General features: G+C 44.8%; 1 protein-coding gene across 1 annotated transcript; it reads right to left on the bottom strand.

The window, feature by feature from the left end:
* Window positions 1–2,187: 2,187 nt before the first annotated feature.
* Window positions 2,188–26,700, bottom strand: TRIB2 (tribbles pseudokinase 2). The gene is made up of 3 exons (XM_073568243.1): window positions 25,316–26,700; window positions 23,457–23,749; window positions 2,188–4,652 (listed from the first exon to the last, which is right to left on the bottom strand). The coding sequence occupies exons 1-3, from the start codon at window positions 25,583–25,585 to the stop codon at window positions 4,184–4,186; spliced, it is 1,032 nt and encodes a 343-aa protein (XP_073424344.1). The 5' UTR covers window positions 25,586–26,700; the 3' UTR covers window positions 2,188–4,183.
* Between the last annotated feature and the right edge of the window lie 509 nt (window positions 26,701–27,209).

Below are 27,209 nucleotides of genomic sequence, written 5' to 3'. Positions count from 1 at the left end.
GAATCGAGCCTAAGGCCTCTTTCACACTTCAGTTATTTGCATCAGTTACAATCCGCCAAAAAAGGCAAACAAGCGGATCCGTTCTCAACTGATGTGAACGGATGGCACAGGATCCGTTTTTAGACGGATCCTGAAAATGAGGAGAGAGGGGGAGAGAGAGAGGGGGAGAGAGAGAGGGGGAGAGAGAGAGGGGGAGAGAGAGAGGGGGAGAGAGAGAGGGGGAGAGAGAGAGGGGGAGAGAGAGAGGGGGAGAGAGAGAGGGGGAGAGAGAGAGGGGGAGAGAGAGAGGGGGAGAGAGAGAGGGGGAGAGAGAGAGGGGGAGAGAGAGAGGGGGAGAGAGAGAGGGGGAGAGAGAGAGGGAGAGAGAGGGGGAGAGAGAGGGGGAGAGAGAGGGGGAGAGAGAGGGGGAGAGAGAGGGGGAGAGAGAGGGGGAGAGAGAGGGGGAGAGAGAGGGGGAGAGAGAGGGGGAGAGAGAGGGGGAGAGAGAGGGGGAGAGAGAGGGGGAGAGAGAGGGGGAGAGAGAGGGGGAGAGAGAGGGGGAGAGAGAGGGGGAGAGAGAGGGGGAGAGAGGGGGGGAGAGAGAGGGGGAGAGAGAGGGGGAGAGAGGGGGGGAGAGAGGGGGGGAGAGAGAGGGGGAGAGAGAGGGGGAGAGAGAGGGGGAGAGAGAGGGGGAGAGAGAGGGGGAGAGAGAGGGGGAGAGAGAGGGGGAGAGAGAGAGAGGGGGAGAGAGAGAGGGAGAGAGAGGGGGAGGGAGAGAGAGAGGGAGGGAGAGAGAGGGGGGGAGAGAGAGGGGGAGAGAGAGGGGGAGAGAGAGGGGGAGAGAGAGGGGGAGAGAGAGGGGGAGAGAGAGGGGGAGAGAGGGGGGGAGAGAGAGGGGGAGAGAGAGGGGGAGAGAGGGGGGGAGAGAGGGGGGGAGAGAGAGGGGGAGAGAGAGGGGGAGAGAGAGGGGGAGAGAGAGGGGGAGAGAGAGGGGGAGAGAGAGGGGGAGAGAGAGGGGGAGAGAGAGGGGGAGAGAGAGGGGGAGAGAGAGAGAGGGGGAGAGAGAGAGGGAGAGAGAGGGGGAGGGAGAGAGAGAGGGAGGGAGAGAGAGGGGGGGAGAGAGAGGGGGAGAGAGAGGGGGAGAGAGAGGGGGAGAGAGAGGGGGAGAGAGAGGGGGAGAGAGAGAGAGGGAGGGAGAGAGAGGGAGAGAGAGGGGGAGGGAGAGAGAGAGGGAGGGAGAGAGAGGGAGGGAGAGAGAGAGGGAGGGAGAGAGAGGGGGAGGGAGAGAGAGGGGGAGGGAGAGAGAGGGGGAGGGAGAGAGAGGGGGAGGGAGAGAGAGGGGGAGGGAGAGAGAGGGAGGGAGAGAGAGGGAGGGAGAGGGGGAGAGAGGGGGAGAGAGGGAGAGAATTTTTTTTATTTTTTCCAGCACCCAGATAGATTTTGGTGTTAATTCAGTGTCTGGAGGATCCGCCGGAAAAAAAAAAACATTGCAAGCTCCGTTTAGAAATCTTTGAGGATGGTGACGGACACTAACATTGTGGTGGATCCTCAAAAAAACAGACGGCAATCAGTCAGGATCCGCCAATAATGAAAGTCAATGGGGAAAAACGGATCCGCAAAGAAAAATGGCAGATCCGTTTTCTCAAAATTGGCGGATCTTGACTGATTGTCAAAAACGGAAGTGTGAAAGAGGCCTAAGGCAAAGCCCCTTTGGTAAGCTAGTAACGTTTGCCACTATAAGATCTATGGTTAGGCCATTTTTTGAGACATGTTGAAATATAATTAGTTATTCTAGAACAGCTTCAGGAAACTTCCACTCCCCACAAATTGAGTCTTCGAGTATCGTAGAAGCTGCATAAACTCGGCAAAAAGCTTAACTTAATATCAATGGTGGGGCTGCTGGATAAAGACAAGTGCTTGGATTTTTCCAGCAGTCCCCACAGCGATCCAGATTGCTGGCAGGACCCCCAATGTGAAAATTAATCTAATCACAGGAGAGGGGTTAAGAGGGGTGTTTTTGTTTTAAGAATAAAAGGGGGCTATTGACACTCTTATCTCTGGCTAAAATTTGGGTATAAAGATCTTCAAGTAGGACATAACTGTTTCCAATACTCAATCTTACGGCCTCTCTCCACCAGAATAAACCTTATTATGCTAAATTTTTCAAATGATAAGGTTTGTAAAAGAATATAAATAAAAACTTGAAGATTAGTTAAATATGCACAATTTATTGAAGAGATTAAGACAAAAACATTAAACCAAATACATAACATTCAAAGCACCAGAGGCAGTAATACCCCACCATGCACGTTTTATCACCAGTCTCTCCTCTTACTAAAAGGAAATAAAATGGGTCTCATGGGGCAGGGGGAAGAAAAAAAAAAAAAAAAAAAAAAAATAAAAAAATAAAATAAAATATAGGAAAAAACACAATTTTTTAAATTCCATCCCGATTCAGCACCATCTTGAGTATTTAGTACTCCTCTACCGATAGCTACCAAAATAGAACCTAGGTCAGGTGCAGTTTTGTCAATTAGAAGTCAAGAATATTAGAATATAGACTTTTCTTAAGAGAAAAATAATAATTATCTTCCCATAGGGGCAGGCAAACGGTTTCCCAGATTAAAAATGCCAAGTAGCTGTACACACATGCCACATACTACAATTAAGCACAAATTCAAGTAACATTTACATACTTTAGAGTCTACATGTACCTACCCAAAAAACTTGACCATTTCACAAAACAGATACGAGCAGGTTAATCAGAACAACTGAGGTACGGGAAAGAACAAATATTTCTGTTTATATTTTATTATATAGCAATACAGAGGTGGTGGTGGGGAGGAGAATGCCTGTTATAGTCAATACAAGCCATATAATAAAAAAAAAAAAAACAAAATACATGGGAAAATAAAAAAAGGGAAGTGTTTATAAGTACAGCATGTAATATGTCATTGTAAGTCAACCCGTAATTTAATTGAAGTACTGGCTTAATACATCACTACTGTGACATTTTCATGAAAAATAAATAATTCTTGACAATACAAAAAGGTGCACTTAATGCTTCTCCGTGCAGGGGGCGTGGGAAGGAAATAGGGGGAGGAGGAAAGAGACCTTAGTGGATAGTCATAAGCTTATAAAACTATTTCCTTTGAAATGTTACTTAAAATAATCTCTCCCAAAAAGTTAAGGAAAAAAAAAAAAAAGAATGATGCGGGAGACGAGTCATTAGTAGGCCATCCCTTAATAATGGCTCTGCAGCTTATATGATTTATAGGTATACTCCTGGCTATAAGTGCAACGTGGCATTTGTGAAAGCCAGAAGAAAAAAAAAGAAAAAAAAAAAAGAAAAAAAAAAACCCTGTTTATTTTTTTCCAAAAAGGTAATATTGTCTGCCACAAGCGAATTGCGATTATGCGTCTAGGAGTCGGAATGAGAGCAGCTTCCTGTAGCAAACCCAACAAACAGAAAAAACAGAACAGCTTGTTAAATGAATTACGTCCCCTTAAGGAAACAAAGCATTAAAATGTCATTTCCTGATCGGAATATTAAAGTAGTTTATAATTAGACCAATTAAAAAAAAAAAAAAAATCTGAAAGATAAAAATAGGTAAATAGAAAAAAAAAAAAAAAAAAAAAAAAACCTAGCACCTACTGCGTCAGTGCATCCAACTTTTTATCTTAAATGTACCAATTTTGGCAAAATTAAAATTTAAGAAAGAAAAAGCCAATTGTACCTTCCCTGAACAATGGCACAAGGAAAATGTTATTACCGTATTTTTATTATTTATTTATTTATTTTTTTTTTTTAACAGTGCGATGCCAGGATGTGTGCGTGGCAAAATCATTGACAATTATTACTATTAAACAGGAGTGACAAAGCTGCACTGTAATTGGCTTGTGCAGTCTCCTTGGCTCCATACAGGGTGAAGCTACACTTTTATCCATGCTAGTTAAAAAAGAAAAAAAAAAAAAAAAAAACACATTTATAAAATAAAAGACTAACTGTATAGCAGCCTTAATGCTACATGTGTAAAGTAGTTCCTTGCAGACTTGTCTTCTCAAAACCCAAGAAAAGCCCAGTGGAGCCTTGTTTAGCAGCTACCATCCTGGGACAATACAGATTTGGAATACTAAGGTCCGAAAGGACTCCTTCATGTGGCCATGGTCAACTCAAGTACCGAAAAGAAAAAAAGTCTTGTGCTCAGTTAAAAAAAGGGTCCGTTTCCTCATCCATATTGACATCAGGCACCAGTTGATCCGACACTTCCTTAGCACCGTATCCTGAATTCAAAGCATTGAAATCTGTGGAAAACCAAGGATGGTCCAGAATTTCTTGAGATGTTAGCCTTTCTGTTGGATCCCGACGAAGTATGCTACGTATAAGGCACTTGGCCTTAGGGGATAGTGTCTCTGGAATGTTAAACTGCCCACGACGTATTTTGCTAAACAAAGAGCTAGGCTCGATGTCATGAAAGGGGTATCGTCCGACCAACATGGTGTAGAGCATAACACCTAGACTCCAGACATCGGCAGCTTTGCCCGAATAACTGCCATTTGTGTTAAGGATTTCTGGGCTCACATATGCTGGACAACCATGTTTGTCCGATAGAGAGTCATCACATCCTGATAAAACATAGGCGTCTTCCAGACTTTCCAATTTCACCTTAGACCTGGAAACAAAGAAAACAAAAAGAGGTTAATTTAGTCAAAGTCTCAAGTCGACATTCATTTATTTGCATGCGTTTTTTGGACAAAGTACCTATAATAAAAGGAAATCGTAAGTATAGTTTTGGGCACCTGGTTATAAGATCTACAAGAAGAGCAAAGGTTGAAAACCAAAATAAATGGGGGTACCAAGAAGGCTGGTTTCACATGACCAATATTTATGGTCCATTTATGGAATTCAAAAACCTCATACCCCAAATTCAACCAGCTTGTAAGCATTTACAAAGTTGTGAAGTTTGCTTCAAGAGACCCATGGCTGCTCTCTATTCTGACCATTAATGTCAGATGTGCAAAATCAGCTACTGACATACTTTAGACAGGAAAAACAAAAAACGTCTTGGGTGAACGAATACTAGTTTATATGTGCAGTGGGTATAGATTAGACAGATCTCTGTACTATATTCATATTGAATTTAGGAAAGACTGTTGACAACAACATGGAAGGGATTGTCTATTTTAAGAGTAAGGAGACTCAGGACTATAATGTTTGTCATTTTTTAAAATGAAGCCTGAAAGCCTTTGTAAGAGAATATAAAATGCAGGTGGCCATTTCATCCATGCATTTTGAGTAAGGAAAGTTTTTTTCCCCTCCCTCACTCCCCAAGAAAGCTTTTGCCTCATGGAGGTAGTTTAACATTATAGAGGAGATTAACCTAAATGGGTAAAGGTCTTCATTTGATCATTAATATCTGCATAAAAGGCCATGACCTCAGGTTACAGTGGACTGAATACAACCATTTTTTTGGCCAGATTGGCTAACCATTACGTGTTTATCTCCTGAAAGCTGATGTCCATGGAGGGAAGGGTCAAGCATGCTGAATTATCTATGACCCATCCCTCCATGGACATCAGCTTTCAGGAGAGACACACATAATGGTTAGCCAGTTCAACCCACCCAAAAATGTGGAAACTTTAGTAAGCGGCTGACATGCCTCTCGGTGGAAACAAAAGTAGGTCAGCTGCTTACTAAACTTTCCCCATTGTATGAGGGGCTAATGGCGTTATCACTTAGTAGACCGCTACCGAATATTTTGGAGATATACATGGAATTCCAACCAAACTCATTGGGGGAGACGAGATTTCTTAGAAGACGATGACCAAGATTAAGGAGCTACCAAGAACCATGAGGGAGTAAATCTATGATGTTCTAGATAAACATTCTCATGGTCAACCGGAGATGTAGTCAACATATGTATATACATGGATGATGCCGTCAGCTTGCCTTTTATAGAAGGCATCTGGAATTTCCTGTTATCAGGGAATACACTCGATCAATACCATGATTGATTAATTAGATTTTGTTTCAGTGTGGAAGCCTTGAGCATGAGAAAAGGAGGAAGCAATTGAGCCTGTGAATGCTTCCCCATTAGTGGTGAATGAAACCGCAGAGCTTAAATCAGAGGCAGCCATGGCACTTAGAAACAGGAAACGCATCTGTCTCCATGGTAACAGACAGGGATCCCCAAGCAAGACAAAGGCACTTTGAAAGGGAACTGAATTGCCGCATTCAACACTCATCTAGAAGTCACAAAAACAACTTGATCAATTAGATGTAAAAAAACCCCCATCAAAACACTTAGATCAACGCCTCAGTTTATGCATCCCCCAATAGCAGAGCTCAGGTTCTAATCCAATATATATATATATATATATATATATATATATATATATATATATATATATATATATATATATTTTGGTGAGGGCTTTAAAGCCACGGACAGGTTTACAATGAACGTCCTTTTCTAGAAGTCCCTACACAAGATGTCCGAGAAATATTCTGAGAAGGAGGGATGGTAAGATGGTAAGGAGGCATCTAGAGGAGAGAAACCTTAAATATTTTCACGGATTTCCCTTGCCTGTTTCCAAGGAAACCAAGACGTAGATTCCGTCTCTAACAATGACTGCTGCACTTCTGTGGTTTTCCCTCACTGGTAATGGAAAACATTTTGCATTCAGCTTCATCTCTAAAGACCTGGCAATGCCTTTGCGTATTTCAGCTCTCCAAAGTCAAACAAACAATGATGATAAGAAAAAGATTAGAAAAATAAAATAAAAAGCATCACGTGACGTAAAGACCGGATCTCCATCTCAAAGCTGATCAGGACATAGGTAATGTATATAGAGGAGAGAAAAAAAACAAAATAATTAAAAAACACATACACACCCCATTTACAGGTGCCACCACCTTTTTCCACTTGGACGCAAAAGGTGTCAAACTCAAGGCCTGATGGACAATTCTGCCCACCACATCATTCTGTGTGACCTATGGAGGTAAAGAAACAGAAGGACCGGCTTTTCACTTTCCTTGTATGGAGAGCCGGTCTGAGCCACGTGAAGGCATGCGCTGGAGCTCAATATTCAAGATGGCACCCACCCTTTACATCAGCACAGCTAGTGCTTAGAGGGAAGCAGAGCCAGCACCATTTTGGAACCTAAGTGGACGCAGCCAGCGATTGTGTGGTTCCATCTTTGAATAAGTGCAAACACATCCAGTACTTGGGAGCAATCCATCTTGAACTCTTGAGATCAGACACAACTCCTCTCCATTAGCCCTACTATCCATAGATGGTCTTCATGTGCCTCTACTACCCCAGAAACTGCTCTTAGAGCCCCTGACTAGGCCATGCACTGCACTCAGTGCTCATACCATCTTGCATGGACTTCTCCATGAGCCCTTACAATTACAAACTGCCCTTTAAAAAAAAGGCAACCATAAAGATGAGATGGCCATTTGTGAAAATGACCTTGACACCAGACTTAGATGATGGTTTCACGTGTAGACAACCTGTCTAACACTACACCTCCATGACTGCCAGCACAACATGTATTGGAAAGAGTTTTCCAATGAGGAGAACATTGCCTTAGCCTTCTAAATGTATATGAAGCCATGATGTATACTATATTGGGTAACACATATCCCTATATTGGTACAGCTGTGATGTCAATTGTTCTAGACATTGCCTTTCTGGTGTCATAACAAGTCCCAAATGGTGATGGAGGGCAGGAAATCCCATCCAGAAGAGTGAGCCGACGACACACAAGCTCCTTATACACTGGCTGACAGGTGGCAATGAAAGACCTCCGATCAGTAAATACATCGGTGGGTGGTCATTTACACAGGCAGCAGCGCTACAAACAATGCGCCTTGAACAATTTGTAATAGATCGTTCAGTACACATAGGCAGCAATTGGTCCAAGCAGCGCGAGTCCTGTTTACATGCAATGTGCTGCCGAGAACTATGATCATTCTTTGCTGCACAAAAGATCATTTCGCCCGCTGAACGAGCACTTTGCACGTTCTTGGCAGCTGGTGAACACTAAGATTATAGTGAAACCAGTGGCCTATTTATCTAGAGCAAGTCTTTTTTCCCCCTCCCCCATAAGTCAGTATAAAATGAAAATAAACTTTGCAATATCGTACCAAATCCACTTCTCCCTGATCCTGGACTGATCTTTCATTATGTAAAATCTGCATTTAATAATTAAAGATGTTCACATTACTGGGAGATAGCTCCTTTTGTTTCAAGAGAACTTGCAGCAGAATGTATGTCTGCCTCCCTCATCCATAGAGCTTTATGAGCACCAACTGTCATCCATCTCCATAACAAGAAATTAGGTATTCAGTGAGGACAGGTTTCACTGGTGAATTGAGAATGAAAGACACCTTTCTCTTATGGGATCCAATACACAGGTTCTCATTTTCACATGTACTACTGATACATGGGGAGGATTGAAGGATGCACAAGGGTACACATGTGCCCTCCTAAACAGCCGCCAACACGTTATGTTAAACTCTACCCTAACTACATAATGCAGTCAATGGATAATACTTAAACCCAAATAGACATCCATAAACCTAAAATAAATCAAGACTAAGGAAACAGGCGCCAATAATAAATTGCCAGGGGTATTGGTTTCATCCCTGGCTTTATCTTAAAGCACCCAATTAACTAGTAGGTGTGAACTGAGAACAAATGATAAACTATTCACCTCCATTGAAGAAACCACAAGTCTACGTGTGGGTAAGGTTGGGAGGGATGACATCAGACGTGGCTTATTGGTTTCATTAACACATTATAAAAATGGATGACATCAGGAACAAGTCTGGTGCAGTAGCCAGAAGGGGCCATTTAAAGAGGAGTTTCCCAAGGTTTCGGGAAAAGAAAAAAAAAAAAAAAAAATGTACAAAGCCTCACATGGTGCTTATAAAGAAGTCAATGGACTTTCCAATTAACATATTGTCAAGTAAGGTAATTCTTAGTGGAATTTGCTCTTTTGTAGTCACTCCCCATTTTGGTTAATACATTAGGGTCCTGCACGAGAGGTGGAGGCCAAACTTGTATTTAATACATGTTAGGGAATTGTCAGTACACAAGACAGTCCGTAAAAGGGAGGCCATCAGTCCATGAGAGGATTCACATTAGGATAGGTCACAGCAGAGAGAAATCGCCTTATTGCGGCTGTTGGGTACATATGAATTGGCCAAACTTAAAGTATTCTCAATTTTTCCTATTTTCTAGAGCAGGAATGCAATTGATATTTCATGTCTTCATGCTATAGCACTACTTTCTTAGTTCTATATAGTGATGACGACTCTTAGTAAGTACCTGTTTGGAAGTGTCAGTCTTGATATTCATAAGGTTACGTTCCCATGATCAGGAAATAGTCGCGGTTTGGTCGCAGGTAAATCTGCATGTGATCACTGAACTGTGCGGAATCACCGCACCCAAACACATTCTATTGTTGAAACTTCTGTTGAGGAGACGCCAGTCTCCGCAAGAGAAATTGACACGTGGTGGCTCGTAATCCCGCGCCGGCTCGTAATCCCGCGCCGCATGTCAGCGTCCACGGGTGATCTGCAGGTGCACAATCACACATTGGTGGACATGGGATATCTAGAAATCCCGTACACTATGATGTAACAAATGGCCGCTGCGTTGTTGACCCTGCATAAATATGCAGCGCTAAAACTGCAGCAATTCCCGATCGTGGGAACATACAAAAAAAAAAAAAAAAAAAGGACACAGCTGCTACCCTATACCTTGGCATGTGAACTCCTAGAAATTTATTGACCAATTTTACTGAGATCATAGAGGAACCAAATTAAAACAGGTTTGGTTTTGCAACAATCAGTGTAACTTGGCCGTGAAGATAAACTAAATCAATACAGTCAATGTCAGCAAAAAGTCCCAGGCCAAGTGGGAACACTTTTTTTTTCAATAATAAAAAGAAAATAACACAAAAAGATATAAATATATGTGTGTGTAATCAGATTTTATAATTTTTTTTCGTCTTTTAAAGAAAAAAATTATAAATTGTAGTAGAGACCCAGCACAACCGCCATCTATAGGTTGTGTATGGCATTATTGTTCACCCCCATTCATTTCAAGTTATGATTTAATGATGGCCTTGATAATGACCAATTACAGAAATGAATGCCACACCATATATTAATAAGTGTGACTTTATTTTAAGAGGATTGCCTGAACACCCAGATTTGTTCAGCTGGTTTCACATTAACTTTTTTTGTGCAGCGCATTGTGCGCGTCCATGCGTCATGCGCGTCCATGCGTCATGCGCACCTATGTTTAACATGGCATGCGCATGGTCTAGCGTTTGCACAAATTCGTATGAGTTTTCGTGCACATGCGTTTGTGCGTCTAGGCGCGTCAGACGCAACCTGTTGCAATTTTTAGGTCCGTCCAACGGCGTAAAAAAAAAACGCATGCTCACACTTGCGCACAAATGCGACAAAATAACGCATTACAGTCTATGGGAACGCAGGCGTGCGCATAGACATGCGCATGCCTGCGTTACAGAAGAAACTGGTTAAACGAAGCGCAGCGCTAAAAAACGCTAGTGAGAAAGTAGCCTTAATCGCTGACACTTCTGCAACGGAGTATGGGGAGCACGCGAGACGTCGGCTTCAAGCCTGTATACAGCCATGTTCTTCCGCACCGGTTTATTGTGCGGCTGCTGAGATTTGCTCAGCAATTCTTTAGAGAAATAAGGAGGAGCACAAATAGATTAAGGCTTCCAGTAACACGCTGACGTCTAGCGTTCTCTGACCTAACCTCTGCCCGCCACCAGGTGGGTCAGGGCGCTTGCTATGCACAGCTCAGCGTGGCACACAAACAGAATGCTGAGCAATGGCCAAATTTACACATTGCTCATATAGAATGTGCTGAGGTAACAGGTTCCATCATATCCTCCACGCGCTGCCAATAAGCCCCCACACAAAGCTTGTTTATTCATAAAGCGCTGCAGTTTGGACTGCTGTCACCATCCCACTAGATGTGGACTCAGCAGATTGCCCTCCATCTTGCTTGTGCAACATCTGAACCGCAGATCATATACTCCGCAGCAGAAAATCACGGGGCAGATCAGCAAGTTCAACTACACAGAACTACTCTGGCTAAACTGCATAATCTATTCTATTATTTCTAAACACTGTTTTTCGGTGATTCCTTTGTATCCCCGTTCATACTGCACCCACACACACAAATGATACACCAATTGAAAGGTAAACTTGCTCCCTTCAGCCAGAAAATAGCCAAGCAAACTACACATCCACGATTTGATCACAAAATACAGTTAAGGCCTGTTTCACACTTCCGTTTTTGTGTCCGCCAAACGGATCAGTTTCCGTTTTTTTGACGGAAACGGATGCAAACGGATCCGTTTTTAAAAACGGATCCGTTTTGACGGATCCGCGGTAACCGCTATGGGACAAAAACGGATCCTGCAAAAAAATGGCGGATCCGTTTTTTTTACGGAAACCAACGGATTTTGACGGATTTGAAAAAACGGAAGTGTGAAACAGGCCTTAAACATTAATTTTCATAAACCTGCAGTAAGGAAAAATGACCTGCAGGTGGCACCACAGTACCCCAAAGCACAATACCAACACATTTGCATACATGCAATGCTCTTTCGGTGATTACTTCGCCCCCCACACACACACACACACACACACACACGATACACCATTTGAAAGGTAAACTTGCTCCCTTCAGCAAGAAAACAGCCAAACAAACTGCACATCCACGATTTTATCACTAAATACAGTTTAAACGTTACATAAACCTGCAGGTAAGCCCCCGTTACACACTGCGATATCGCTAGCAATATCGCTGTAAAGTCACAGATTGTGACGTTGCAGCGATAGTGCTACGAATATCGCTGCATGTGATACTTACCTTCGACCGGCTCCCCCGCTGGTTATCGCTGATCGTGCGAGAAGCTGCTGGACCATTCCTCGTCAGTCACTTCCTGCGGCGCTTCCTGCTGTGACGACGAGCGACGTGTGGACGTGGGCGGGAGGACGCAGGATTGCCGCGTCTGACAGGTAAGTAGCGATCCTCGACCCCTGCTAGGTCGCTGGTGAGATCTGCCTGTGTGGCAGCTCACTAGCGACCACCTAGCGATGCACCAGCGATCCTGACCGGGTCATATCACTGGTCGGGATCGCTGGTGAGTCGCTAAGTGTAACGGTACCCTAAGACACAATGACCTGCAGGTGGAGTCTCAACCGGAAGACATTTTTTGGCCTCTACTTATCAAAACAATTTATTGTATTAGGGTGTGTGCACACACTACGGATTCTGCTGCGGATCCGCAGCGGTTTTGGCCCAGTTTCTGCTGCGTTGTACAGTACCCTTTTAGCCTATGGAAAATGAAATCCGCAGTGCACACTGTGCGGAATTTTCCAAGCGGATTTGCTGCGGTTTCAAATCCGCAGAAAGAATTAACATGTCAATTCTTTCTGCGGATTCAGCTGCGGTTTGCCACCTGCTCCATTGTAGAGGTGTGAAACCGCAGGGCAAAACCGCAGGCTAATCCGCAGGTCTTTTGACCTGCGGATTTAGCTAAATCCGAGCAGAAAAATCTGCAGACCAATCCGCAGCATGTGCACACACCCTTACCAATCTACATATATAAATACCTGTCTGTGTTCATCAGCTCATGAAATACATTTACATTTGACCAGCTTGCTTTTTGTTAAATTGCCTGCGCCCCCGACGACCAATGTGCGAAAATTTCGCACGGGCCAAGCTAGTATAATAGAACTCTAAATGGGGGGGGGGGGGGTGAGGTTTAGCGATGCACTAGCGATCCCGACCACGATACGACCCGGTCAGGATCGCTGGTGCATCGCTAAATGGTCGCTAGTGAGCTGCCACACAGGCAGATCTCACCAGCGATGTAGCAATGCTCAGCGGTCGAACTTACCTTTCAGACGAAGCGATGGCCGCTGTCTTCCGCCTGCGTCCATAGCTCGCTCGTCAGCGCCAGCAGGAAGCCGACGACGAGAAATGGACGTGGACGATGTCGCGCGATCAGCGATAGCCAGCGGGGGAGCTGGTTGGAGGTAAGTATCACATGTAGCGATATCGCTATGTGTAAAGCCTCTTTTACAGGTAGGGCTCCATGGGGAACACGCAGGCATATTAGCTCTTCTGGGAGTGCAGAAAACACTCACATGAACCAAACCAAAATCTGGATCAAGTATTTAGAAAGTCTGTTTTAACTATGCAACTTAACCCTTTGACTAGTCAACGGGGCGTTCGTTTTCCCAGACTAGTCATCCCACTCATGTGAGCGTAACAGAATTTGCAGGAGCCGGTGTTGTTGGCAGCTCTCCGAAAATCCAGCGCAGGCGCGCTAATTTTGCACGTGTCTGCACTCCCCCAGCTTCAGAAGTGCACAGCGCAAGCCCGAAGGGATAGAAGAAGCTTGATCTTCGGCTCCTCGGTTGACATCAGGCTTCTTTCCTTCTGGACATGCGCAGTGCACCCTACGAATCCAGGAAACCTACACTCGACGTCAGAGGCGCAATGATCTGTGGGAAAGTCTCGTGAACGTAAGAGATTTTCAGAGAAGACAACAACGCCGGCCCTTGCAAATGATGTTACCAGAACCTCAGGGGAGACATAACATGTCGAATGGGATGACTAGTCTGGGGGAAATAAACGTCCCATCAACTAGTCCTCAAGGTTCATTTACATATTTAAAAAAGGACCATAGAAACTTTTTTTGAAGATCTGTTAATTTGTCAAACAGTATAAGGGTTTGTTGGGCAGGGAATTTATACAGGAATAGGATAAATGCTGGTGGTTTGGGGGGCAAAGGGGACACGTCAAGTTCCCTTTAATAAGATTTTCAGACACCGATTTTGGAGAGACCTGGGTGGCACGCAGAATTTGGAAATGGGCCTGGGGCAGTTTGCTCAGATCAGGAGAGCATAGTTTTTATTTTCACAGAACACGTTTCGGAGATGTGGGAAATCGGCCTTATGTAGCGATACCAAAGTGGTAGATGTATCCAAGTAGCAACTCATGAGGGAGCTTTATCCATATCAATTGTGAAACCAACCAGGTTAAGGGGGCACTCCGCCTCCCACTACCTCCCTAATGATCAGATGGGTAACAGGCCCCAAGATTTGGTAGCGAACCATTATAACCTTAGAAACAGTACCCCTCCTGTCCATGAGCAGTGTCTGGAAATGCAGTTTAGTTGCCTACAAATAAAATAGACCCACGTGACAACACCAGACACGGACCCCTTGGGCAAGAGTGTTGCAGTTTCAGGAGAGAAGGGAAGGTGGTGGGGAAGGGGTGATGGAAAATTTAAAAAAATATTTTTGTAAGGTAGGCAATTGTGACAATATACACCAATCCAATGGCTTCAAATGCCCATGAGGTCAACATGTAGGGCACCGGTTCAATTCCTTGTCAGAGTTATGGGGGGAGGGTGGCAATTCAATAGGTAGAATACTATATTGAGCAGAGATTCCTAAAAATTGTAGACTGTTCTGAGTATAAAAGGGTTATTGAGAACTACCTAAGCAGTGTTATAAGGAGATCAGCTGAAACAAACCTAGAAGAAGTCCACTGGAGACACAGGAGCTTCACTTATGGGAACCCACATGCTGTCAGGGGACAACAGGGTCCTATTCCAGAAGGGTTTATACACAAGAGCAATGGTGACACAAAGCTCCATGGAGAGCCGGAAGCTACACTCGGCTGTCGTCTTTAGCCGACATCATATTATATATAACCCAGATTACATTCTTACTTTTGACTCTGCAAAAACTCTTACTGTTTCTCTTATTCATTCTCGTCTCGACTATTGTAACTCTCTTCTAATCGGTCTCCCTCTTACAAAACTCTCCCCTCTCCAATCTGTCTTGAATGCTGCAGCCAGGATCATATTCCTCACCAATCGTTACACCGATGCCTCTACCTTGTGCCAGTCATTACACTGGCTACCTATCCACTCCAGAATTCAGTATAAACTTATTACCCTCACCCACAAAGCCCTCCATGGCTCAGCACCACCCTACATCTCCTCCCTTGTTTCAGTATACCACCCTACCCGCGCCCTCCGTTCTGCTGATGACCTGAGGTTGGTATCCTCAATAGTCAGAACCTCCCACTCCCGTCTCCAAGACTTTACACGTGCAGCGCCAATTCTTTGGAATGCACTTCCCAGGTCAATACGATTAGTCCCCAATCCCCACAATTTTAAGCGTGTCCTGAAAACGCATTTATTCAGACTGGCCTATCGCCTCAACACATTAACCTAACCTATCCCTGTGTGGCAGAGCCAAAAGTTTTACCATAACCAGGTTCCCAGCATCATGTTCCCACATGCTTTATGCATCCATTAGCCCTCTGTGTCTGTACTGTTACACACTTAACATTATGGCTGGTCCATACAATCAGGGCAACTGTTACCACCCACCTTTCGTGTCTACCTCTTTCCTCATAGACTGTAAGCTTGCAAGCAGGGCCCTCACTCCTCTTGGTATTTGTTATAATCTACTGTATGTGATTATTGTTATGCTGTAATGTCTATTGTCTGTACAAATCCCCTCTGAAATGTAAAGTGCTGCGGAATATGTCGGCGCTATAAAAATAAAATTTATTATTATTATTATTATTACATTATATTCACTGCCAAAGCTGATTAATAATTTCCTCTAGCCCGGTCTGTGCCCTATTCAATATGAACGAGGTCATGGAGGTTAGCACAACCAAAAGTAAATCAGCTGACTGCCATTAATTGACACAAGAAAAGCATTTAGAGGCAAAGGAATCCAGAGGGGACTGATCATTAGATGGAGCCGGCTTCACACCGAGCAAGGGAAACACAAGCACCCGCTGCATCAACACAATGGCAGATATCATCCATTACCATAGGAAAACATTGTAACATTGACTGAAAGAGCACGTCCAGTTACAATGCCCATGAGGGTGGTCACCCAGCTACCAACCTTGAATTGTACGTTAATTTGCAGCCCTATGCAGATTTACATAGGCCTTTGACTTTTATGTAGTGTCAGTCATGACTTAAAATTCTAGAATTCTATTCATAGTGATTAAAAGACAAAAAATATTTTATGAATGGTGACAAAACTAATAATTGGATTTTTATCATGATTAAAATTAGCACTGGGGAACAAAAGATTCATTTCAAAGCATATTTATACAATTTCACTTCCAGAAAAAGATTTTGGCAAGTCATAAGTTTCAAGTGAGTGGGTGTGCGAGAGAGGGGTGGCAAGATCACCATAGACTGCCAAAACATGGGTTAGAAGAAAGACTCTGCCCCTTCGTTTTAGTGATCAGTGGGGTCCCGGTCTTCTGATCTAAGTTTTCTGAAGATGCAGTTTCACCTTAAAGGGAATCTGTCACCCTTTTTTTGACCATCGGCTGCCGGCATTGACATCAGGGGTGTTGTGAGCTCATTTTCAGGTTTGCCTCTGGCTTCTGGTGAGGGTTGAGGAGCTGGCTGTGCTGACAGAGGAGTAGTGAGTTCTCTATCTGGACTCCCTCTGTTGGTGAAGGGAGGTAATGAAGCTGATCTAAATGTCAGAGACCGGCCACCTGAGGAAGAGGACTGTGATTGGACATCAGGAGTTTCTGATTGGATTATAGGCAGCTGACTCCCTAGTTTCTTGCTGGTGATTTCTCCTTACTGTGGCTTCTGGTTTCCAGTTTGGTTCCTGCCTTCTTAAAGCTAAGTTTTCTCTGCTATTGTTCATATGAGTTTTTGGTCTGGTTTATTTAGTTTTTGTGTTCAGCCAGCCCTGGCTGGGACTGGGCTGAATCCCCATTTTGTCTCTGATTAGTTGATCTCTTTTACTCTGTCTTCAGAATATACCTGAGTGCTGATATAGGGAATTGAAGTCTAGCGACTTCAGGGCTTTTTTCTATCAGACGTGTAGGACATTTTTTGGTAGGGTTTTTTGCGTGATTGCAGACAGCAGCTTTTTTTTCCTGTCCTTTCTAGTTAGCGAGGGCCCCATCGTTTGCTCAGCCTATCTTTCTATCTGTGTTTGTGTTTTCATCTGGTTTCACCAACAATACATGTTGGGGGCTGTCTATTGCTTTGGGGTCTGCTCTGGGGCAGTTTAGATTTTCCCTTTTCTTTCTTTACGCTTATTTATTTCTCCGGCCGTGACGAGGCATCTAGGATCATTGTAGGCACGCTCCACGGCTACTGCTAGTTGTGTGGATAGGATCAGGGGTCTGCAATCCGCTAGTTACCAACCTCTCCGTTTTTCTGGGCTTAGCTTGCTTTTTGTTTTTTCCTCCTCGGTGACTCATTCACAACAAGGGGCTTTTCTACAGCATTCTGTAATGCTGTAGATAAGCCCCCGATGTAACCTGAAAGACAAGAAAAAAAAGGGTTATATTATACTCAACGGAGGGGGTGGTCCGGTCCGATGGGTGTCACGGTCCGACACCTCCCATCTTCATATGATGCCGTCCTCTTTTTCCCTTCCTGTAGTGGCTCTGGTGCAGGCGCACTGCTCTGCCCTGTTGAGGGCAGAGCAGAGTCCTGCAGTGCGCAGGCGTCGGGAGAGGTCTGGCGCATGCGCACTGTAGTATTCTGCTCTGTCCTCAACAGGGCAGAGCAGTGCGCCTGCGCCGAAGCCACTACTGGAAGGGAAGAAGAGGATGGCATCGTATGAAGATGGGAGGCGCCGGACTGGACTGCGACACCCATCGGACTGGACCGCCCCCTGCGGTGAGTGTAATCTAACGTGTTTTTCATCTTTGAGGTTACATCTGGGGCTTATCTACAGCATTACAGAATGCTTAGATAAGCCCCTGATGTCAATCCCGGCAGCTGATACAGCAAAAAAAAAAAAAAAAAAAAAAAGGGTGACAGATTCCCTTTAAAAGGAAAGCATCATCACAAAAATGTACCCATTATTTTAAAATCAGGTTGTCTTGCATTTTTTTTTTTTTTTTAAATTGGAATTTTCACCAATTCCGCCCAACAAACACACACCAGGACACACCTTTCACAAGGTAATGTCACAGCTCACCAACACCCTTCACAGTGGCCTTTGCACATGTTCATTAGATGTTTCAATGCAAAAGATGCAGGTAATGTACATGTACATTTTCTGAAAGAAAACAACATGGGAGTCTAGAATAAACTCAGGGGTCAGTGTAAGTACCACCACATATGGACAACTCCAGGTTAAACCTGAAGCTCAAGCCACCCACCTTTCCATTTTGCCCAGTAATTGGTTGTAGATGCAAAATATTACCATTTTGTCTGACCTAAAAAGGTGGCAAGAAAAGGAGAACTACTGGCAATTTAACATTCTTAAATAAGCCACTGGTATTGTCGGTGAGATTTTCTAAGATCCAAATGAAGTCAACAGAACCACAGCCATTACATGGGTCCAGCGTATACAAAGTTAGGAGAACCGCCTTGAATGAGAGCCAATAACTATCACTAACGGTAAGCTTAACATCAATGATACCCAGGAGGCCCCACTTAAATATTGAAAGATCCAACCCCTCAAAAAAAAAAAAAAAAAAATCACAGACCAAAGTGTAGCCAAAAAGTTTATAGAACTAGAAATCAGAACTTTCATAGGCAACACAATATTAGGCTAGTTGCACATTTTGGGTGGGTGACTACTTATCTCCACCAGTCAGAGGCCTCTCATACAGCCAAATCAGATCTCTTGCTTTGCACTGATGAGGGGCAAACACTTCTTAGGCCTGTTTCACACTTCCGTTTTTTGATGTCAGTCAAAATCCGCCAATTTTTGAAAAACGGATCCGCCAAAAAAGGGGCGGATCCGTTTTTTTTCCCCTATAGACTTACCTTAGTGGTGGATCTTGACTGACGTTCATCCGTCCCACCCTTATTTTGACGGATCCGCAAAGATTTCAGCATTTCCCGGGCGGATGAGATGGACACTGCAACTTTTTTTGGTTTGACGGTCCGCTATTTTGCATTGCGCATGCCCGGAAGCAATTTAACTATGAAAATTCTCTCTTGCCGGACGGCGATCGCTTTAAATTTCCACCGCATTTATAGTCACCGGATCCGACAAATTTAGCGACCGCTGACATCCGTATATCAAATAACAGCGGCGGATCCGCTACTTTTCGTTTTTCGCAGATATCAGTTGTCCGCCAACATCGGAGGTGTGAAACAGGCCTTCTCCCCATGTCATATGGCAAGGCTCGTTAATAGTGAAGAGCGAATGTGCTGGGATAAGGTGTTATCCCAGAATGCTTGTGTGCTAACCGTGTGACTTCACTGTGCTCGAATAACATTTGAGTCCCTGCGGCAGTTCGACAGCCACAACACATGCAGTAATTGCCCAACAGCCTCAAGACATGCAGCCGCGGGAACTTTAACATATTATTTGAGCACGACGAAGTCACTCCATTAGCACCTGAGCGTGCTCGGATAACACCTTATCTTAGCACGTTCACTCATCACTACTCATTAAGGGTTGACATTATGCTACATCCAATTGGTGGCACCGGACTGAATCCTCTTCCTCAGTGAAGAAGCCATTTGCATATTTAAAATTGCCAAAGGAGAAGTGAATGGCCTACAAGTCTCCTTACGCTGGCTTAGCACTCTCCACAAGGAGAAGCAATTGCCCTTAGACCACTACTCAGCACCAGAGATTTTTCAAGCTCTGACCTTTTCGCAAAGAACAAGAACCTTTTAGAATTAAATTCAGATATTTAAAACTGGTTACACAGGCGCACTGTCAGCTGAAATTTATGCACCTATGATCTCAACCACTATCTGGTCTTACTACCGCCATATTCCTCCTTCCATTGTTCTCCTAACACATCACCTATGTATTGCAGATGTTTTGAAGGACCCTGGACTGGATTATGCAGTTATGACAAAATTAATCTAGGAGAGCGTCTTGTCTAGTCCCCATTGCTACACGCTAAACCAGAACGTCAATTAACAAGACCAAACAAGGAGAGCCTGAAAAATGTAGACTAAATATTATGTACTCAAAATAGCAGAGGAAGTGTTCAAGGGTGGTGAAACTAAAACAATACATTTTGTAGATATTCCAAGAAAGAAAAACAGTGTACAGAGTAAAAAAGGTAGTGCGAGGGGAGTAAAAAAAACAAAAAACAAACAAAAAAAAAAAACCATCCTATACAACACCCAGAGGGGCTGTGAGAATAAAAGAAGAGTTAGGGGTACTTCACACTATGTGAGATTGCTAGCGAGATCGCAGATGTGTCACCGATTTTGTGCAACCCCCCCCCCCCCCCCCCCCACTGGGTATCGCTGATCATGCAGGAATGTCCTGGGCCATTTTTTGATCGTTAGTCTCCCGCTGGCCAGCATGCATCGCTGCATGTGGCAGCGGGAGAGCAACGATCAGGGAGCTCCCAGCGCTGGGAGCTGGTATCCAGGGTAAATAGCGGGTAACTAAGCACGCACGTCGCTTAGTTACCCGCTGTATACCCTGGATACCATCGTGCTCGCGCTGGTATCCAAGGTAAACAGCGGGTAACTAAGCGCCGCACGTGCTTAGTTACCCACTGTTTAGCCTGGATAACAGCTCCCAGCGCAAGCACGCTGGTATCCAGGGTACACAGCAGGTAACTAAGCGGCGAGCGCGCTTAGTTACCCGCTATTTACCCTGGATACCAGCATCCTTGCTGGTCGTGATCGCTGATGAGTCTTCCTGTTTGACAGCTCACCCAGTGATCCTGACCAGGTCGTATCGTTGTCGGGAATCGCTGGTGCGTCGATTAGTGTAATGGGACCCTTAGAACTGGTCGCTTGCCCTGTTGAGAAGTATATCATCTACAGGAGGAGACCATTCAGCGGGCACTGAGATACTTCGGCTGGGGTCATGATATATTGCATATGGACAGTTGCTCCAGGGTGCCCATTTAGTTACAGTCAATCACTGTAGGTCTCTGCAGCAACACACCTAGTGATCAGCGTCTTACCAAGGAACCCTAAAAACCAGAATGGTCCAAAGTGGATAACCCTATTATGAAAAGCTGGTTTGGTGATAAACTGATCACGGCAAGGCAGGTTTCTCACACCCAAGGACCAGCCAGTATTGCCAAAGGAAAATGCTGCCAACAACACTTTACCTGCAGCAGCATCCAATGAATAGACGTCCAATATAGGTACACGGGACACACACAGTAAGATACGTCCATCAAGCTCAAAAGTTGACCACCTTGCCTGGTCACATCTGGTCAAGCAAAGCAGATTCAGCTCTTTCATAGCAGCTCTTCATTTAGAGAGGTCCTAAACAGAGTATGCCCGAATAGGACATTGGTTGTCCTCGTTTGCCTACATTTCCTTATTAGGACCAGCTAGGCTTCTCACCGACATGGCTGGTATTGGCTACAACCGGATTATGCCACGATAATGGAAACAAGTTCACATTTCAGGAGTGTGATACCAGGATGAATTGTAATGGTGAGCACATTGCTTGCACTTTAGTTTTCCCAAAAAGAGAAACATACTAAGGACCTTAAAAAGGGGTAGTCTGGTCTCATGGGAAGTGACTGCAGTCACGATGGGACTCCAGATTCCGAATCCTTTGAGTTCGCAACGCACGCTGTCAGGATTCTCCGATGTCGCCGCAGAGACTAGGCAGTCGCGTGACCGCAAGCGTGCGATTTGCAACTAGATGTGCTCTGTATGCGAATCGCACAGAAGCGATCAATTGATCGCTCAGTTTCAACAGCGACACCGGAGAACCCACACAGCGTCTGGTGCTCATTCTGTAAGGATTCAGAAGTCAGTGACTGCAGATTTTCGACACAAGACCAGATAAACCCATAAAAAGATACTTATTAAGTAGTAGCCCCTTGAAAGTAAACTGGTCACAAACTGCCCCCTTGCTGGGTCCTCCAGTGATCGCTTGTAAGCCTGTGAGGTTTAGTTTTACCTGCAGCACCACTAGAGGACAAAAGAAGTATTGCACAGTACTCATTCAAATCAGTAGGACAGATCCTCCAGAGAGGGGGATGCTCTTTGTAACCCCCCCATTTTGGAGACGAGATGATGGCCCTAGACAGAGAACCCCCTATCCCTTTGTTATCTGAAAAACACCCAGGAGGAGAAAGAAAGTAGGTTTTCCAAAAAATCCAACCTATAAAAGGGGCATCCGATTCATATGCCGGGTATAAGACACAGCCCATGTATTTTAGGCCGAATCATTTACCATCCTTATTCTGCAAGCGGAACGTTTTGCACTGCACAACTTCACAACGCCGCAGACGCAGCCAGAAACGAGCCGAGTGTCAGCACTGACACAGCTAATACACTGTACCGTTACATTCTACCCGGATCATGCGGCGAATATTTAACCACAAAGGTCAAATCTTCAAAAACGAGACTAAATAGGCCATTACTGTAATCACTCGCTCAGGTCCGCGCTCACGTTTTATGTTCTATACTCAGGGGGGAAGGCGACAAGATGGAAAAGAAAATGGATCATTTGGAAAAAAAAAAAAAAAAAGACGGCACTGGCAGGAGGTTAATATCAGGGAGATGATTCCATTTACAGATATAGAGCGGCTGAGCGTCGTTTAACTCTTCAGGTCCGCGTTATTTTAGATTTTTTTTTAAAGAAATGCCGAAGGATGTCAAGCAGTCCTATCCATCATACCGGGAATTATTTTTTCCGTGCAACTGGCCTAACACGTGCAGATACATTTGTTGTTTAGGTACGGCTTTTCAGTGGCATATCAGATTAAAACGCTTTACAGTTTCAAATACAAGAATGCAATCGCCTAGCGGGCTGGAGGTGAACAAAAAACAAGACATACAGTGAAACCTGATGTGAAGGCACCCTTACAACTCACAGATACAGCCAGGTGATAAATCTTTTTTTTTTTTTTTTTAGTATTTTTTTGTATTATTTTTATTATTATTTATCACATGTTAACATTCCTGAAGCCAGGACAATCCTTTATAGCATGGGGAGAGGTGACTTCACTATAAGTGACCAGTGCATTTCACTTTCTGGGTAACCTGCGGTGGGATACATTTACCGCCCCTCATTCCATATGTTACATGGATTGTATACCATGTCTACAATGCATTACGGGACACTTTGCAACCCATAAATGAATTTTTATCCCCCCCCCTATGGTCACCCAACACACTCCTCGCCTATGTTCCCCTAGTATTTTAAGCTCTCCGTGCTCGTGCCCTCCTCTTAGTACCCGCTATAGTATAGAGAATGTATTACAATTGTAGAAACTAAACAAGCACACAGACATAAAAGACATTCACGTGTGTCTACAGAGTAGAATTTGAACGTTTTTGCCAACTCGGCACTCCACATTGCCACGTGTGGCTTTCCACAAATCGAGATTCGGAGACTAGTTTTAACACATTCAGTTCCGCTACATCCACGCGCGACGAAACTTTCGCTAGCGCCAATCGGGGGGGGGGGATCTTACCTTTCTTCGTCGTTGAAGACAAATTTCCTAAGTTTGAGGTCCCGCAGCACCACCCCTCCGTCGTGACAGTGCGCTACGGCCGACACGATCTGATAGAACAGCCTGGCCGCTTCTTCCTCTTTGAGCTTTTTGCAGGTACGAACAAAAGAATGCATGTCCCCATGGCTTCTCTCAAAGAACACGTAGGCTTTCGTCTCTCCGAGAACGATCTCGGCTATTTGGTTAATGTTGCTGTGGATAGGTAGACAGAAACAGGGCGCCAAGGACTCCTGGTAGCAGCGTATATCGAAAACCTGCATGAGGGGTGGGTGAAAGAAACAAAAGGATTGAGAAGAGTGGCAGCAAGCAGAACTCACGTGGACTGCAAGGGTCAAGAATAGAAATAGCCATCAGCATGCACAATTCTAATCCTTACGGATAGCCCTACAAGATCTATTAACCCTTTATAGTCACACACCTATGACAGACCGGTAGACGCCGTACATCTCTCAAAACAGTCAGTAATAATATCGGTGCATTATAGCCATTAAACTGCATGGGGTCCAATGCATAAAAAAGTTCATAGTCCTATAAAATCATTACTTGTGCAATTCAATGAATTGGTGCCCATGTACCATGAATGACAAGTTAATAATGCGTGCTCATAGCTATAGGCCGATACTGTGCCCCCATTAGAAGGAAGCGTAATAATTCTATACGGGTTCTTACGGCGCCATAAGGAACACCTATGGATCTGTAATAATGAGCAGCAGGGACTCCATGTGCCTCCATCAAGGCTCAAGGCACACAGCCTTTAAAATAACGCAGCCACTGACCTCCCCAGGTCTTTTGTCAATGCTGCAAGAAACAGATTTTACTTCTATGAAATAGTAAAATGTAAATGCTCAAGCCTCAATTTCCCCCCATAAAAAAGTGTCTTGGGGCAGTGCAGGTGCTGTAGTGTGGACACATAATGGGAAAGTGTCCTCTCTTTGTAAACACACAAATGGCAACATATGTTACAAGAGATTTACTAATACTCATTGATGGAAGATGCAACATAATGTAGAGATGTCAGCATAAAAAAAAAGGGACACCGTGCATAAGGCCGGGGACTAGGCTCCCCCTCGGCACCTTATGCAATTCTGGGGTCTGAATTTCGACAAGGTTGCAAAGTAAAAATAATAGAATAGAATGAACGGCATTAATAAAGTCAAATGATGACTCATTCACAAGTGGTGATTATTCCCATTAGTCTTCACCCCCCTAGAAATACATTTACTGCATTACATAAAGTATTCCATTGAAAGCCATATTATCCCCCGTAGGGAATTCTGTTCCTGTCTACAGTTCGCAATGACATCATTCCAGCCCCATTGTTTATGAATGAATGGAGGAGACCCGCTTTGGATGGAGGCAAACAATGAATGGAAGCTGAAGGACACGGGCACAGAGAGTTTGTCTAGGTGGGTTCTAAATATTGCAGACACAGCAATGATAAAGCTTGGGGTGGGGATATATCAAAGGGGCACCCAACGTCGCCCGCGTCTACAATGCCTCATTTCATCCACAGCTTAGGAGCCCCCCCCCCCAGGTACCCTTATAAAGGGTCTTTGTGTCCACGGCTAGTAGCAAATGAAAGATCAAAGCAGGTTCTCTTTAGCTTTGTGACTAGTGCAGGTGTGCACATAACTTCTTAGTTAAAAGGGATCTTCCCAAAAGCAGAACCCAAGCTTACGCGACCCATTTCGAATGATCTCCAGAACATAAGGTCAGCATAAAACAGATGTCCCCCCCCCAAATTAAAAAGGCCGGCTAATGACGAAACAAATCCAATGGGAAATACAAGAAACAGTGGGATGATGAGAAGGGTCTTGTACCTTACAGAGCAGTTCTTCTCCACTATGCAGATGCACCGCTCGAAAAACGTGGTCTCCCTCCAGAGGCTCCAACAATAAGTATTTCCCGATGCAGGAAACGCAATGCGACGAGTTGGGAGTCTCTGGGGGGCTCGGGGAGCCGAGGTTGGGGCTGAAGCTCTGGCTGGGTTCTGTGCACCTTATGGATGACAACTCCTCAAAATCCTGGTTCTTATTCCTAGATCTCCCATACCTTGCGATCGATATAGGGTTCGACCTTTGTACGTTCATGAGTATGAAAGCGCAGCCAAATTCCAAGGGCTATCTGGGGGTGACTTGAAGACTTTGTGCTTCTTTATTTTTGGGAGGTGGTGGCTTTCCAATGTAGCTGTGCAGAGACAATGTCGGGAGAATATAGGGGGGTGGTCCTGGGGGGTTGTGCAATAGCAAGTAGATTTTGGAGTGGAAGAAAATAGGTTGATGGAGGGGATTGGGGGGTAAGGCAGCTGGACCTGGGCTTCTCTGGGGACAGTTTAGAACGTTGAGAATTCCTTGAAAATTCTAAGTCTGAATGTTGTAGAACGTCAAGAACTCTGGAAACCTGAACGGTCTGGAACGTCGAGAACTCTGGAAATCTAAACGTTCTAGAACATCGACAACTCTGGAAATCTGAACGGTCTACAATGTTGGGATCTGATCTCTGGATCCAGTTCTTGTGCAAAATCTTTTCTCCTTTCCAGAAAAAAAATAGATATATCTAGAGGCAGATCTTTACTCAATATAATTTCTTATCTCCCCCCCCAAAAAAAAATAGCAATATCCCAAGGAAAAATAAACTCTTCGGCTTCTTGTATCACTTGAGCAATGACAAAGTTGGCTTGGTGCTGACTGTAGATGGCGTGTGGAGCTCGGGCACTGTCCCTGGTGGAGGATCGGCAGCGGTGGGTGAAGATCTCCTGCACCAAGCGAAGGTGGCACCTGAGACGGGCGAGGAGTTCAGCCCAGGACAGCGCGGATCGCTGACGGTCGCTGCTGCAGAGGACAATCGCGGCGGGTGAGGCGGCTCCGGGATGGTGCCTCGCGGTGTCGGGGTGTGCTTCTCCCTGGAGCAGAGTCTTCTGTGGAGGGAGGAGAGAAGGGATGGCTGAGGCCGATCCCTTTCAGCAAGACCTCATCGTCCTCGGTGTGCAGCGCGGACTGGCCGGGAATATGTCCGAGTGTGTGCGCCTCTCACGCCGCCTCACTACTCAATGTCAGCGGCTCCGCTCAGTGCACAAGCTGGCCGGAGCGGCGGAACAATGGGAGGCGGCCCCGCCCTCTCCTGCCGGAAGGCTGCCTGCTGATAGGTCGGGCCGGCTGTCACTCTCCCGGCAGCATTTCCCGCCCATCAGAGCCGCACAGATCTCATTCTGTGTCCTCCGCTTATTCTAATCCTGTAGCAAAAAGGAAATAGAGCATTAAGAGCTCGTATCCCTCCGCGGGGGTGAACAGGCTCAGGTGATCCTGTAATCCGTGAGGTCTGCTTTCTAGGTAGAGGTAAAGTAGTGCACCTTCCTGTGTCTCCTAAAGACACACACACCACAAATGTATACACAAATGTATACACACCTACTTATATACAGTGCTGGGCAAATTAATTGGGGCAAAGCATTTTTTCAGTGCCTGTTCAAAGCAGTTTAAACAGGTTCAATCACTGACTGGCAACCAGCTTACAATTTTACTTAAAAAAATGCTTTGTCCCAATTAATTTGCACAGCACTGTATGTATATCTACTAGCTGAAGAGCCCGGCGTTGCCTGGACATAGTAATTATAATGATTATATTGCACATAAAAACCGTGCATCTATTCCTATCCTGTGTGATACTGACTGCTGAGCCGTGTATCTAATCCTATCCTGTGTGATACTGACTGCT

This window comes from Dendrobates tinctorius, unplaced genomic scaffold, assembly GCF_039654945.1.
Source record: "Dendrobates tinctorius isolate UK_male_01 unplaced genomic scaffold, ASM3965494v1 ptg000021l, whole genome shotgun sequence".
Taxonomy (NCBI): Eukaryota; Metazoa; Chordata; class Amphibia; order Anura; family Dendrobatidae; genus Dendrobates; species Dendrobates tinctorius.
This window is presented reverse-complemented; position numbering and strand designations above follow the sequence as displayed.